General features: G+C 34.0%; 1 protein-coding gene across 2 annotated transcripts; it reads right to left on the minus strand.

Moving 5' to 3' along the window:
- Window positions 1–1944: 1944 nt before the first annotated feature.
- Window positions 1945–15388, minus strand: LOC128998488 (probable small nuclear ribonucleoprotein Sm D2). Of its 2 annotated transcripts, none has more exons than XM_054424640.1 (4): window positions 15237–15388; window positions 12711–12831; window positions 9982–10116; window positions 1945–2097 (listed from the first exon to the last, which is right to left on the minus strand). In XM_054424640.1, exons 2-4 carry the CDS (start codon window positions 12801–12803, stop codon window positions 1993–1995), a joined length of 333 nt encoding a protein of 110 aa, XP_054280615.1. In that variant the 5' UTR covers window positions 12804–12831; window positions 15237–15388; the 3' UTR covers window positions 1945–1992. The 2 variants fall into 2 exon arrangements, with proteins under 2 accessions (XP_054280615.1, XP_054280614.1); XM_054424639.1 differs by lacking the exon at window positions 15237–15388 and adding an exon at window positions 13844–13974.
- Window positions 15389–16098: the final 710 nt, after the last annotated feature.

A 16098-nucleotide genomic window follows, 5' to 3' on the forward strand; every position in this document is an offset into this window, starting at 1 on the left:
TTTAGTTGTGATATCTTTTTTCGTTTTGAAGTTATAAAGTCGTCCCAAGACTTGTCACCCTGTATATTAATAAAGTGATCTCCCATCCAGATATCTCTGCGAAAATTGTTTTCAGAACATCTTAAGAGTTGTGTATTTGTTTTATGACGTTTATTTGACAATATTAAAAGGATAAAACTTAAAACATGTGTCAGAAATAGTTGTCCCGACAAAGAATATGTTCAAACAAAATTAGATAGTAGTAGTAGATAGTTGAGTTAGTTAAAATTGTGTTGTCTTACCTAAGTTTTCCAATAGAGGTCATTGAATGCATTTTCGCTGTCTCCAAGAGTGACATTGGGTTGTATTTCTTAGCAATTCCAGCAGATGTATTGTCCTGCGATTGTTGGAGGTTTGGGGTCCAAAATAACCCAGTGATTAGCAATATAATTGCAACCACTTCAGTGCGGGGCTCAAAATCACTACACCGGTTGAAAGGGTTGACCATGTACTTTGTGAATTAATAATGAAGCAATTTGCTTCAAAACAACTATGGTAATATGTTGCCAATTACCCTAGAGCCACTTGGCAATGGACAATGTAGCTTAACCTATTTACTGAAAAAATACTACGGTTTTCTATTACTTTCCTGGGAGAAATTAGATCCATTTTATTATAATAAGAGATTGTGACATGACTAATGCAGTAAATGAACTAAAAAATTACATAGGCGCTATTTTTTGTACCAACAACTATATACCAGGAAAAATTACTAAAAGATACACAATAGAAGAAAAAAGAAAATGAAAGTTATTGTGTAACTTAATACACCCAAAGTTCTACTATTATACAAAAAATACCTTGTTCTTTATTTAGTTTTCATTCCAACAAATTTTTTTTGATGGATCATAAGTACACAGAAACAGTACCTAGAACCTCACGAATTCGACAGACAACAGCTGACAGGGGCAAGTAAAAAAACAAATTTTCAGAACACTTAGTTTTAATTGTTGAATATTGTTTACTAAATATGTAAAAATACTCACTTAAGTAACAAACTAATATGTAAAAATTAGACTGTGATGTATTCGTTTATTAAAACCCGTTAAAAAATTTCAATGTTCTGGAAAACTCAACAAACTTAAGATCCATATAATATTGTCGAGTTAGTGAGGTTTTGCTGTAAACCTTCATATAATTGCTTAAAAAACAATGGGAAAAATGTTTAGATGTAGAAGTCTTATTGTTAGTTAGTTTGGTTACCATTTCATTAATACTAACATGTTTGTTTGAGTTAATCTCCTTTGATTATTTTACATTGGAACTAGTTATGCACTGAATATGCAGTTCTGTACTGCACAAGGCAAGAAAAGGTTTTCTCAAAATAATAAAAGTGAAACAGTTAATATTATGTAATATATTTTAATGTTAACAGATGGACCATCTGAACTAAAATGACTGAATAAAATAATCTATGGCAAGGCAATGGATATACCAGAAACCCTTGGTAAATGTGCTACATGCAAAAATTAATTTACTCTATGGTACAAAGTACATTTGATAAAACTAAATTTTTTCTTGTTTGTCACATTTAATGCCAATGCAAAACTCATATAAATTTAGCTCTGCATACCTACCAAAGATAACCTCTACAACTACTACTACTGGTGAATTTACTATTCTGGTGATTTCCTATATAGGGAAGTGCCTTTTTTAGTGTTCTGTGCACAACAAGTTCGAGGTTTGTAATTAGTTTGGGTGAAATTTTAAAAATGAACACTTTTACAGTGCACTTGAAAAGGTTCACCCGAATGTGTCAGGGGAACAGTCTGGATTAAATAATTAGATTTTCGGATAAATTCTTGGTTGAGAGTGACGGTGCAAAATCCAACCAGCTACAAAGGTTTTCTATGAATTAGTTGACCACTCTGATACAATCACTTAAAAAGAAAAGGACAATAAAACTAGAATTGCAAAAATAGTTTATATTTTCAAGAATTCACAGGTTTGAGATTATTTGCCAGCTGCAGTGGCGAGAGGATTCCTAAGCACTAAAATGACTGAATCGCCTCGGAGAAACATCTTGGAGATAAATCTGTCCTTGTTGACTGGCTTGGACTGGAAAAATTAGAATAATTAGGTTAAAAATCCACTTATTAATAGGCAAGCATGTTTCCTTAAAACATTTTTTCTCAGCTTGTGTGCATCGCAGGGGAAATCTACGCATACTGTTGGAAATATATTTCCATAGATGTGTAGAATCCCTTCATAAATTAAATAGACTAAAAAATAAGCACAAAAAAAGAATTATAAATAAAAAAAATTACATGGACCTTGTGGGTTGCCATGCTGGAGACGAAATAACAACGCAATATAAACAGATAATCAAAACAAATGGAAGAAATAACAATCACATGTTTTATTTACAGCGTAGGGTGAAAATAGAGAAGTTTGAAGATACTTTTGGTCGAGTTTTCAACCACTGGAAGACCTCTTCTAGTAATAATAAATGTACAGAAAACCCAGTCTATATTGAAACATTACTATGGCTTACACTATATTTTAGAGATTGTATTATTGGTTGAGATGAGGCAGATTATATTCCGTATAAAAGGAGACCCCTGATTACCAATGAAGGTATGGACAAAGAAGCCACAGACATGAGAATGTAGATGAGCTGATGAAGAATATGGGCCAGATCAGAGGGAGTGGGGGAAGTAAGTTGGTGTGGTCAAATTAATTCTCAAGAATAAATGGTCATGGGAGTAAGTAATTGATAAATAAAAGTAACTAAATTAAACACAAGACTGAATACATCAATAGGCTACCTTAATATTGCTGTATATAAGTCATAAATAATAAACTCATATAATAAACCTAGACATATTTTGTAGGAATGGAAACAGCCTGGCACAAGTGCCTGTGCGACTTTTGTGCTCGTCAACTGCGCGATAAAACATGTGTCCAGTTTGGAATGGAAACAGTCGGCACACGCCCACTGCGCAGGTCTGTCGAACAACTACTATTACCACATACATTAAAATTTTAACAGCCAAAGGACTAAGGCATTTTAGAAATATCACTCAAACCTACAAAAACGCACATCTAATATAAGACCTTTAATTTTATACTGTACCAAATATGTCTAGAAAAATATTTAGGAGTTGATAATTATGGTCAATAAAATATCAAGAAAATTATTTCATCTATAGTAGGTATATATATATATATAGATGGATAGATCATAGATTTATTCAAGGTTGTATAGATATTAGGGATGGTCAAGTCTCGAAATCTCGGGAAATTTTAATTCTCGTTACACGAGACGAGATTTTTTTTGGCCGAGATTTTTATCGAGACGAGAATTAAAAAAAAAAAAATTAAAAACGCCTGCAGAAAGTCCATGCAATACCCGCAATACAGGAGCGTGTTGCAGTTGCGTTTCCTTTGCGAAGGCGTTTTTATTTAAAAAATTCTTTTAATGTAAATATTACTTTAATTATTTTAATAATATTACTTTAATAACATTTGAGAAGTTTTGTTAAGTGTAAGCAGTGTGAGGAATGTTTTATTACTATAAAAAGTCAAAACAAGTAACTATTTTATAAAAATTAATATTGCTTTTATTTTATGATTTATTTAATTTTAGGATAAGTTTAACTCTATCCTTACTGATATCACTATGTTTCCTAATCGTAGGCATTTTTAATAAGTTAGGCGTGATTAATAAAAAAATGTTATGCTGATGTTTTTTAATAATATATTGTAAATATTCTTGCCTATTATCATTATTTTTGTATTTGAACAGTCATCTAACAATGTTACAAAATCAGGTAAAAATTTTGAACGTGCATTTCCCGTTGTGTATGAGAAGGGAAATCCCGTCTCAATCTCGTCTTGAAATTTTATGAGAAATAAAAAATCTCGTCTCGAACTAAAAATCCAATCTCGTCCATCCCTAATAGATATTTGTCGGGTCGATTCTTATCTGAATGTAGCTCTTACAACAATGGCTGTGCATGCACACTACAGGTATGAATCTTGATCTCGTTGATTTTCATCTCATGTGATTGTGAAGATACATCAATGAACTGTAGCTATTGCCCGTAGCTAAAAATTTTAGTGGTAGCTTCTCAGGAGGAATAGGTTTTCGACAATCACTGTTTTTCTCAATTGCCTGTAGGCCTACATTCAGTTCTTATAAACATTCAAAATCATGGAAAGTCATAAGAAGAAAATTTTCGTAGCCACTTTATTATAGCCATAAAAACTACTTATCATATTGAACATCCGGGCAGTTTTTGTATTTTTCTTCTAAATTCATTATAACATGCACCAGCCATAATTAAAGAAGCAGTGGCTGATATGTCATCCATAGTGATTTGTAGAACACAATATAATCTTAATTAAATACCAAAACTCATCACAATAAGAGAATTGACATCCTATGTCAGTCGTAGTCGCGGAACTTATGGCCCATGTGCACGACATATACCTGCGACTTAGAGTAATGGAAACTTGGCTCTAGGGACTCACAAGGACTGTATTCCTCTTAATTCAAAAAGATGAGCACTGTCTAAAAATATTTATCTAACTGTATTTATAAAATGTTGCCTAAAAGCAAAAACCATGTCGTTTAAAAATAAACACCTTTAGCTGAAACAACCTCAACATTTGAGGTATTCCAGCTGAATCATGCACGTGGTTATTATTTCAAAGTTTGGAATATATCAAACAATTTTTTAGATTAACTCCTGTAAGTGAATCACTCGTAAAGGAGATGTAGGAATTGGCTAACTCAGGAACTCGCAAACCCGGTCGTGTGTCGGAACTGGCTAACTCTGGAAATTGGCTAACCGTCTCAATCAGGAATTGGCTAACTCCGGAACCCGCTAACTCGATTTTGTCTCGCGGCGGAATTCGCTAACTCTGGAAGTCACTATCCCGGTCACGCCCACTGCACGGAGGTTGCCAACCTTGTATGACGAAATAATCGTACACTGCCTTATTTCAAAATGTCATTGTCAATGAACATACAGTAAATTTTATTGTTTTTTGTTATCAATTCCACTTTTAACAGATAACTAGCCCAAAGTAATTCAAAGACATTTAAAAAATCATGAAAATGCGTTTTTTTATTTAACTGTACAAAGGCCAATTAAATTTTTATGATTTCGATCTTAAAAATAAATGCCATCAGTAGGCCTATAAAAGAAAATAATAGAATATGAAAATATTGAAAATTCCATTTAATTGGTACCGTACTAGATAATTAAACCTTTACAAAATGAAGCTAAAATACACGCAAGTTCTCAAACACGGAAAACAAATTTAATTGTAATATCGTAATAAACCAAAACCATTAATTAATACAGTCATCAACCATCGTAACTTTCATAATAGTACAGGTAAAACTCACCTAAGAAAACATAAAAATTAGTCCATTCATGAAACTTGCAGGAAACGTAGTAATTACCATTAGGTATTGGAATCTAAAGAGTCCCTAGTGATTGTGGGGGTGGAAGTACCATTTTATGGGGTTTTAAGTTTATGGGGGTAGTGATTTTGAGAAAATTTTTATTTATGGGATCCAAGCAAGTGGGGTGTCGTTTTCTATGTTTCTTAGGATGCAGAATCGAAAAAGAACGTAATAAAAGCAATAAAACCGACAGTTTATCAGAAAAAGACTAATTTATTAATGAAAAACTAAATATGAAAAATTAATTAAGGTAAAATAATCCAGTTAATTAATATCAATCACCTATTACAAAATTGATCATGAGTCTGTGTCACATGTTAAAGTTGTGAGGAAAATTAACCAAGAAACTGGTAGTTGCGACTCTTTAACCACCACGTGTCATATTGTTCATCAGCTACTGATGCATCATCACCTTCCATGGAATCGTCAGGGTCTCTAACTCGTTCTTCTCCATCATCGTTTTGACTTAACACTGACAGCTTAGTAGTGGGGATGGGTAGCAGAAACATATTTCAGTTCTGGCGATGATCCTGCAACTTAGGGTGAAGATAATATATAAGACCAAGTATGTAAAACCGCCCAGACCCGAATTTTTAAGGACCTTGGTCGCCCGTAATGACGTCATCAATATGGCGCTCGTAAGAGGATGCTGGGTCGCTATGAATTGGTTACTATACCAAAATGCCTAAACCGATTTTAATTAAATTTGGCATACAAGTGCTTGAATACTATATCTAATCCCAGTTTGTCAATGGTCGAGTTTGGTTAGGTAATTTCAAAATGGCGGCCGTTAATAATTAAAATAATTACAAATTGTTTAATGTTTTGTTTTTACAACTCTCTCCAGAAATCTGCAGCGATCTTTCATTATCCTTGCAATCACAGGTTGTGATGCCATCCCTGCATTTCATGGAATAGGCAAAATACCCCTACCGCAGCAAACCTGCAGATTAAGTGAGTTTCCAATTGCCTGATTTGATTTTCAATTAAATCTATTTCAATAACATTAAGTTTAATTAGTACCTAGGTTTGCTGCTACGGAGAGGATAATAAAGTGTGTGTTTTTGTTTTTTTTATTAAAACATTATAGCTTAGGTCAAAATAAATAAATTTGCCAAGTTTTATCAAAATATATCCATAAATGAGTAAACTACAACAGTTTACTTATTCTCCATAAGAATAAAATGTGAATGATAAATTTAAAATTTTTGAATTTTCTCGGTAGGTAACCAATATCCGTACAAAAACACTTCAATAAACAACATTATTTGGTTTTTAAGGTATTCAAATTCATCATGGTATCCAAAATGGTTTAGAGAGAAATTGTAAAATGTTATAGAGGGTTATAAACATGACAAAACCCAATTTTGACCCCATAAATTCCCCCCAAAAACCCCGTTCCCATGGTCTGATCATGCTGGATTGCGAACTCGTTAGAATCAATCCAAAGATTTGTTGTACTTTTCTATATGATATGACATCAAACTTTAACAGCGTTAATGGCTGTAGACGTGTACTTTTGAAAGGACGTTAGTTGCCAGAGATGGCATCACAACCTGTGATTGCAAGGAAAATGAAATATCGCTGCAGATTTCTGGAGAGAGTTGAAAAAACAAAACATTAAACAATTTTTAATTATTTCAATTATTAACGGCCGCCATTTTGAAATTACCTAACCAAACTCGACCATTGACAAACTGGGATTAGATATATTATTCAAGCACTTGTATGCCAAATTTAATTAAAATCTGTTCAGGCATTTTGGTATAATAACCAATTCATGGCGACCCAGCATCGTCTTACGAGCGCCATATTGATGTCGTCATTACGGGCGACCAAGGTCCTTAAAAATTCGGGTCTGGGCAGTTTTACATACTTGGTCTTATATATTATCTTCACCCTAAGTTGCAGGGTCGTCGCCAGAACTGAAATATGTTTCTGCTACCCATCCCCACTACTAAGCTGTCAGTGTTAAGTCAAAACGATGATGGAGAAGAACGAGTTAGAGACCCTGACGATTCCATGGAAGGTGATGATGCATCAGTAGCTGATGAACAATATGACACGTGGTGGTTAAAGAGTCGTAACTTTCAGTTTCTGGTTAATTTTCCTCACAACTTTAACATGTGACACAGACTCATGATCAATTTTGTAATAGGTGATTGATATTAATTAACTGGATTATTTTACCTTAATTAATTTGTCATATTTAGTTTTTCATTAATAAATTAGTCTTTTTCTGATAAACTGTCGGTTTTATTGCTTTTATCATGTTCTTTTTCGGTTCTGCATCCTAAGAAACATAGAAAACGACACCCCACTTGCTTGGATCCCATAAATAAAAATTTTCTCAAAATCACTACCCCCATAAACTTAAAACCCCATAAAATGGTACTTCCACCCCCACAATCACTAGGGACTCTTTAGATTCCAATACCTAATGGTAATTACTACGTTTCCTGAAAGTTTCATGAATGGACTAATTTTTATGTTTTCTACTGGTTTTTTAGTATAATTTTACCTGTACTATAACTAATTCATAGATTTAAAATTAAAGGTTCGTCGTTGAATCATCAAACTTCATTTTCATCCAACTAATATCAATTCATAGAATAGCTCTGTAGGCCTAAATCTAGGCATAATGGTTTAAAGCAAAGTGTTGTAGGCCTACTAGTAAATAGTTGCCTAATTCTAAAATGTGTTGAATTTTTTAGTAATAATGTTACATGTTTTAAAACAGTTTTTAGATTGTAGACCTAAGCACTACCTACTAGTAAATAATAGGAGAAGATATTATATTCATATAATAAAATTTGTGCGTGTGTTGGCATCGGTTTACTGAGGGAAATGCTTACCTTCGACATTTGTCCTATTCCATCCTGAAAGAACTCCTACTCTATCCTGAACTCCTGCATCAATCTTTGCATGTTTCCAAACTTTCTATTTATTGCATTGTTATTTATTTTTGTTAATATAGCCTATCCTGTTGTTACTGTTGTTATCTTGTTCTTCATGATGGTGTGGCCTCTGGATCGTCAACTACTGTTACTTAATTCTACTGTTTAAACTGAATTCATTAATAGTTCATAAATATGGTAACAAAAAAGAACGCCTGGGTCCATTTAGAACCATAAAAACTCCAGACTTTTAAAAAGTAGGCCAACTGAAAGACGTAAAATTAATATTAATTGAACAAAATTAAGAGGATGACCCGGGTTTTACACTAATAGCCTACGATAACAGAAATTTACAAGTTTTATTTATGCATAGACCAATTTTTAATGCAATCCATGAATACATTAGGCCTACCACTTTATAATGTATTGATAAATATTTATTTAAATTCAATAGCTCTATTTAAAAATACATTACCACTACAATGTATTTCTGTAATGACGTTTAATGTGCAAATTGTATCTTAATTTATGATTCAAGATGACAAGCCCAGTAGGCTATATAAAATATGAACTTAATCATTTTATTTGCAGATGTTCACAAAATGGTATTTATTCGAATAAAAGAAACGATTGGGGGACTACGAAAATAGACATTTCATAACATGTAAAAGATCCAAATTAAATGTACAGTATTATCTTTTTGTATCCCAATAAACTACTATTTAAGTAAGAAAACCACATATAAAACACACTCCCTTATATTAGTACATTTCTCATCCTTATGGATCAGCTGAAGACAGTTGTATTGTTAGTTCTGACTGGTGCACTGTCTTTAGAGGTTGTGTTTTGTTTACAATAATTGTTTTTTGTTTTCAGTCATTTAAAACCTCTTTTAACCAAATAAAAATGTTCTAATCACAACTAATAACACGTCCCCTAGTTATATAACCAAACAGTAAAGAACAAATCATGAAGTTAACTATAAAATAATAGAAACAAAATTTCGTCGACACTAGCGATCGATCAGTGTCACCGGACATGAACTAGACACAAAAAACGAGCTACAAAGTTTACATTGAGATGTAAAGTTTACTTGTGTTCTGTGTTGGTTAGTCTATGGTAAGACTATAATGCATTTTCCACCCTAATAATCATAAGAATAATAATAAACATACTTCCAAATATATTTATTTTATCGACTACGTTGCTCTTACTCCTAATTATTTGTAGAATACGACATTATAGTGCGGAAACGATACTTTCGGCAACACTGGCCAAAAATTTTCGTGCTTGGCTCCCATTGGACGGCCCGCGAGGCTTCTGATTGGGAGTTAGCGAGTTCCGCCGATGGACCAAGTTAGCGACTTCCGTACGAGGACGGGATTCGCTATCCCGGTTCTAGAGCGGGTTCCGGAGTTAGCCAATTCCGAAACCGAACAAGTTAGTGAGTTCCTCTCATCGACCAAATTTGAAGAGAGGGTGTTTAAAATGGGGTTAGCGAGTTCCAGAGTTAGCCAACTCCGCGGACCCCTCGTAAAGCACATTTCAATGAGCTTTGGAATCCTTACTAGGTTTAATAAAGTGCAGACATGTTGGAACAAGAAGTTCAAGCCAATCTATATTCACCTTCTTTTTTCCTTTTCCTGTCGCAGGTTGTTCAGTCCACATTTCCTTGACATTCTCCAGAACCATGTTGCAATGCCGATCAAATGCCTTTACGCGAGCCAGCAGCTTCTTGTTATTTCTACAGTTGATTAAAACCTGAAAAAATATACACATTTTATAAAACAAAGATAGGTAGTTTGTAATTTACTGTAGGTGTTTTATGTATGCCTAAAAAACTTTTCACGTCATAGACGCCACTAACATAGCACTTAATGCTATTTAAATGAGCATGTTCATACCACTGAATTAACCCTTAGGAGACCAACTTACGATTTTTTGGAAGTTAGTATTTTTTTGCTAAAAAGACAAAATTCCGATGTATCAACAGTTTAAATAAACAATAAGTTTTAATATAAAAAAAAATCAACAGCATGCAAGAAATGTTAATGAGGGCTGCTATTCAAAAGTTAGCCTATAGCATTTTGTCTAACATTGCAGAAACTGTTAAAAGTACCTTGGTCCTAGCAGCGTGTCATATAGAGTCGGTCTCTAAAGGGTTAATACGCAGACAATGTTGCTGCCATTATGCCAACTAGCTATGTGCGAATAGGCGAATGCACATTAGCAAACTAGGCTTTTACCCTCCCTCACCATTCATTAGGTCATGCGTTATATGGTGAAATCGGCCGAATTGGTTTCTTCTTCGAATAATTGGTTGGATCCATTTAGTTCTTTGGGATGCTGAACATAATAGCAACAGTTTGTCGTCACTATCCAGAAACTATTACCGCTAACACTATCTATCCATGGCAGAGTGAATGCAGGACCGCACAGGAAACCATTCCAGGATCTATTGTGGGTGTGAGATAATTGACTATTGATATAGGCTAATATACAGGTATGATCTTGAACTGTGAGCAGTTGGGGTGTGGCACTGGTGGGGTGGCAGAGGGGGTGACTTATTATTACACTGTAAGTCGTCTGGCGATGCGGGTGTGATTGTCATAGAGTTTTAATTAATTAATAAACTGGTGAGCAAAGAAAACTAATGTGAATATTCTTCAGTTTTGATACCGCAAGTTATTAACAGTAATTTTAAATTTGTATTCTAAACATGAGAATTTTGTGGTTTACTTGTTTGTCTAACAAATTCTGTGTCAGAAAGCCTGTAAAACTAGACATGTTTCAGAATTTTTATATGGCTCTTTTATAGCATATATACATTTGAACATGATGTTCACATATAGGCCTAACCAAAATAATGCAAAAAGAAAAATGTAAAATCTGTGTTCACCTCTATGCGAAATGTAAAGAGAAGACAAACAGATGTTGTGTGGGGATCGCCCCGTCAACTTCATCCCAAGCCAGACTTTGTTTATTGTGATAGCCCACCCAACGGCTAAGCCACATTAGTAAGATTAATATTCAATGCACAGGTATTAGAATCACCTTCTAATTTAACCTTTTAACCCTAGAGCTGGCAGTAGTGTAACGCTGTACTGGCATAGGGATTTTATTAACTATGTAATATCATTTTTAAACCATCATAAAAATTAGAAATAGCAACATAACTATGGATTATTATATATCATTTTGTTCAGAATAAAACAAAGAACAATAATATAGGTGGTTTACATGGTTACCACAAAAAAATTTTTTTTTAGTTTTTCCGAATTTTAGGCATTATTAATTTTTTTATAAAATGTTTTATATTCCGTCGTGTAGCTAAGTGCAGGTTAGACTTATCATCATAAGCTAAATTGTAAAGTTGTAGTAAATTTTGTGCTGATTCCAAAAATATATAGTTTATATAGCTTACTTTGTGTATTTTGTTTGATAGCCCTATTATTATGTTGATCGTACCCCCGCGCTAGTACCAAATAATCATCCAACCCAGGTCATGTACAAAACCGTACAACTTACATAATATATAATTCCAGGGTACTCTGGTTTGAATTATTTAACTTATTTATTACAAAAGTTGCCCTAAAAAGCAAAAAAAACTAGTAAAAAAAAAAAAAGTTATATAGGCCTACCGTAACACCTGCATTGGCGCCGTATATCCGGCGTTGCCATTTCGGCCGCGGCCTTTCGCGCCGTATATCCGGCGTTTGCCAGCGCTAGGGTTAATTTCTTAGGTGAGTCGGTGGCTCAGTTGGTAGCGTCATGGACTTCGGGCCCAAGGCAGTGATGTCGAAGTTTTGGATCCTGGTCACTGCCACAAACATTTTATCAGTACAGTACAGTTCACCTTTTGTACTGTACCGGCTCACCACTTACTTTGCTGGATACGTTCCACACACAGACCTGTAGGCTAGTCTATGTGGACGGGCAAATGCAAGTTTTAAGAGGCCGCCAACCTCTTTTTGTTTTAAAAAAAGAATCAAAATCTTGAATGCAGAAAGACCTCAGAGCTCAAATCGTCAGGGTAACATGTAAGTCAACTCAGTTACCATGTCCCCATTGGCCAGCCGTGGCGATTGGACAAGACTGTGCCACAAAATGCAATAACGAAGCTACACTTGTAACACTGTCTTGAAGAGTTTATGACCTTTTTTCCATACTTTTGGTTAAAGCAAAGCTTAAAAACAGCTGATCTTACTCGGTAACAAAGCCCCCAAGGTAACCTTACGTGAGACCAGTCTTAAATGAATTAACTGAACATAACTTAGGTCTTAGCTCTTTAGCCTTAGTTAACTCTTTTAATGAATCAGATTGAGTCTATATTCACTCCAGCTTAACATACATACCTGTGTATTGTTTTTCACAGACTGTGTTAAAACTGACAACGGTCCCGTGTTGAATTCCTCTTCTTCCCTCCTAGCTAATTCTTCCTGGCTCATTTCTGACTTGGGTTTTGTAGCTGCAGACCTATTCAAATAAAATAAAATTGTTTATTTGCACATTAGATTTTTATACAATAACATGCAACAAATATCATGCATTGTCAAGACAACATTACCTATTGCCTATTACAACAAAATACAATCAACTTTAATAGAGATCAAAATTGGGCTAGAGAGCCTAATCAAAGACCCTAAAAATTAGACTAGCCTAATCAAAATTCCATTTTAATATCTTTGGAGTTTAAGTTAGGTGCCAGGCCTAGGCCTAACTTACTCTAATAAGAATCGCTTTGAGAGCGAGCTGGTCTAGTGGTAAAGTGCGGGACTTCAGTCCCTTGAGGTCCCGGGTTAAAATCCCGCCAAATCACCAATGAATTTTATCTAGGCTATGTTAAGTGATAAGTTAATGCCGCAACCCCTAGGTTTAGCCTGAACTAATGTAAAAAAATCCCAGACTCGTGCCTAGCGCCCTAGGAAAAAAATAGCTTATTGCTAGGTTATACTTATAATATAAATAAATATAAGGTACTTATTATTTAATAACCTAGCCTAAGTAAAATTATTCTAAAATTGGAAGAAGGTAGGTAACACTTTGATATCTGGGGAATGAGATAGGCTCTAATAGAATGTTGAGGGTCATGTACTAACTTAAAAGCTTCCAAAAATCAATTAATTTTAATAAATTTCAGCGGCAGCACGTCTGCTCTAGCATGTCAAACATTTATCCCATCACGGCACCAATTATCAAATGGGCCTAAGACCAATCTTCTAGCTAATATCTAAGTTAATTAGCTAAGGCAGAAAGCAAACGATTAAGTTATAGTAAAATATATCAATGTTTTTGCAACGATCTTGTTGGTAGCCTAAATAGTAAATAGATGGTTTGATGGTACCAATGTTAGGCCTACCACTACAACTAGGATACCAATACAGTAGCGAGATAGGACCTAGGCCTAGTTGGAGTTGGTTAAATATTTTGCTGCTAGCCTACATCATTGTTTCAATGAAATGATAAGCCATAAGCCTAAGTTACTTACATTTTTAAGGGATTCTTTATTCAATCCACTTAAATTATTCCTAGCGTCGTGTATTGAACGATTTTTTGTGCTATGAATTTCAATACTTAAAAGCTTAACCTCTTCCCTCTTCTGTCTTAACCTCACCAACCAGCTCCTCCAATCGCTCCAATCCAATCCAAACTCGTTCCGTTCGTTTCGTAGTCGTCTTGTCGTCACTCACTTCACTTCACTCACTTCGCTAGTCAAGTCAGTTCAGTCGCCATCGCCACAATGTGCGCTTTCGCTTTGACGTTCGCAACAGTTCGTCTAAACTGCCGCTAGGTGTCTCCCGAGTTGAATTTCCAATTTTAACCCACTGTCGTTTAATATATTTATCTATATTATTAATTCTATTAGGTGCAATAAAAAACTGAACCTTTCCCAAACAAAGAAACCTAACATAGATTTAAAAAAATCACGTTTTTTCTATTTAAACCAGTGTTAGTATGCTGAAAACGCGGTTTTTACTTGCAGACTCTCGCAGTGACTTTGTAGTAGCTGGTATATGACCTCCCCAATTTTCTTTCCTAATTACATGCATATCCTGGATTCTTCAAATAATCATATTTCTAATATTTAAAAAGCCGAGAGTCGAGTCTCTTACTTGAGACCGATGATTGGCTTATAACCCTCAATTCAATCCTCTATTAGTGATGCCGCCTCCAGCAGACTAAGCGAATTTCAATTTCTCTTATTACATTATTTATACCTACTATTAAATAATTAATTTATACCATTAAAATAAACCGGTTGAGTTGCATATCACAGGTTTGCCATGATATTATGTAATGTATGTTTTTCCCAAATTTTTAAGTTTTTTTCATGTTCCTAATTAAATTTCTGCTGTTATGCTAACTTTTAATTTTACCCTAAAATTACCCTGAATCTACCATTACCCTCATATATGCGACTCACCGGTTTAAATCGATTGCTATGATTTTCATAATCATTGATCTTATCGTTATCAATACTGTAGGCTATTTGTGAATTATCTGTTTTAGATTGTATTGTATTTGATTCCATAACACGTTATTATAAAATATGAATATTATTTATTACTTTTTGCTATTTAATTATGTGATTGAGTTGAATTACACTATAGGATTATTTTACCGATTGTGTCTAAAAATTACTCAAGATTCAAGAGATTTATTATATTATTCAGTAATAAAATACAATAGAATGTCAAAACTATGCTAAACATAAAACAAACCAATTCATATAAATAAAAGAAACGTTCATCATTACAAACCATGCTGAAATTAGTTAATCTCACACAGCAAACAAATCAGCAAACCATGCAGTTATGGCAAAAAAAAACTAAAGAAAATGAAATTGTGACACATACCTATGAGTATATAAATAAAATTACCTTTAAAACAATGTCCAGCCTTCAGAGCATCATAAAATTTAACAGATTCATAAACACCCCCGCTGCAGCAAACCTGCCGACGAAGCAAATTTCCATTCGCCTAAATTGTATTTAATTAACATTAGGTTTAATGAGTACAAACAACAGCTTCATCAATTGGTACTCTGTGTAGACGTAAAGAAGGTCTCGGTTATACATGGAAAACCTATCTGTTAATCAACTTAAACGAACAATAAATAAAGCAATTATTGTTAATTTTCACTCCGTGGAAAGAAAAGGTAGGTAAAGCCTTACATATATAATTATCATCAGTATATTGTTTTTATTGTATTAATAATCGTTATCTGTGATTGATGACTGTGAGAACTATTTGAATCTTGGGATCAAATAAAACTTTAATAATAATAAAGATAAATAAAACTTGAAGCTCATTAACACATTCATTGGTCCGATACATGAAGCTGTGTCATATAGAATTTATGTTCTTCTGTTCTGTCCAAGTTGTTAATCAGGACAGCAAAATCAAAGATGGTTCCCCAAAATTAAAATCACTAATTAGTTATAAGAAAGTTTAATGAAAAATGTTAGCTAATTTAGTAGCTTTTTCAGCTTTATAGTTGAACGCCCTTTGGATTAATGTGTTTAATTAATGTGTTTGTTACTAGGGCTAAAAGTATCTAGTTTCAAGTTTAACAGCTGAGGTTAGAAAAATAATCAGGGTTGGAAAGACACTTACATTTTTACCAGCAGTTAAACAATTTTTGGTGATAAAGTAGAGTCCCGCAAACTTGGCATAATGTGGACTGGAAGGTGCCGAGTTTATGAAATGCCAGGTTATCGGGAACTAGGGTTAAAAATAAGA

This window comes from Macrosteles quadrilineatus, unplaced genomic scaffold, assembly GCF_028750875.1.
Source record: "Macrosteles quadrilineatus isolate MER2022 unplaced genomic scaffold, UCM_ALF_1.0 Scaffold_7__1_contigs__length_78375512, whole genome shotgun sequence".
NCBI lineage: Eukaryota > Metazoa > Arthropoda > Insecta > Hemiptera > Cicadellidae > Macrosteles > Macrosteles quadrilineatus.

Bases quoted from the DNA above. Each gene is read 5' to 3' on its own strand.
- LOC128998488 (XM_054424639.1), bottom strand. The intron at 10,117-12,710 runs GTATGTATGTTA...ATATTTTTTCAG, and splicing joins CTGTGAAAAACAATACACAG to GTTTTAATCAACTGTAGAAA. The intron at 2,098-9,981 runs GTGAATATAGAT...TAATTTTTCCAG, and splicing joins CAGGAAAAGGAAAAAAGAAG to TCCAAGCCAGTCAACAAGGA.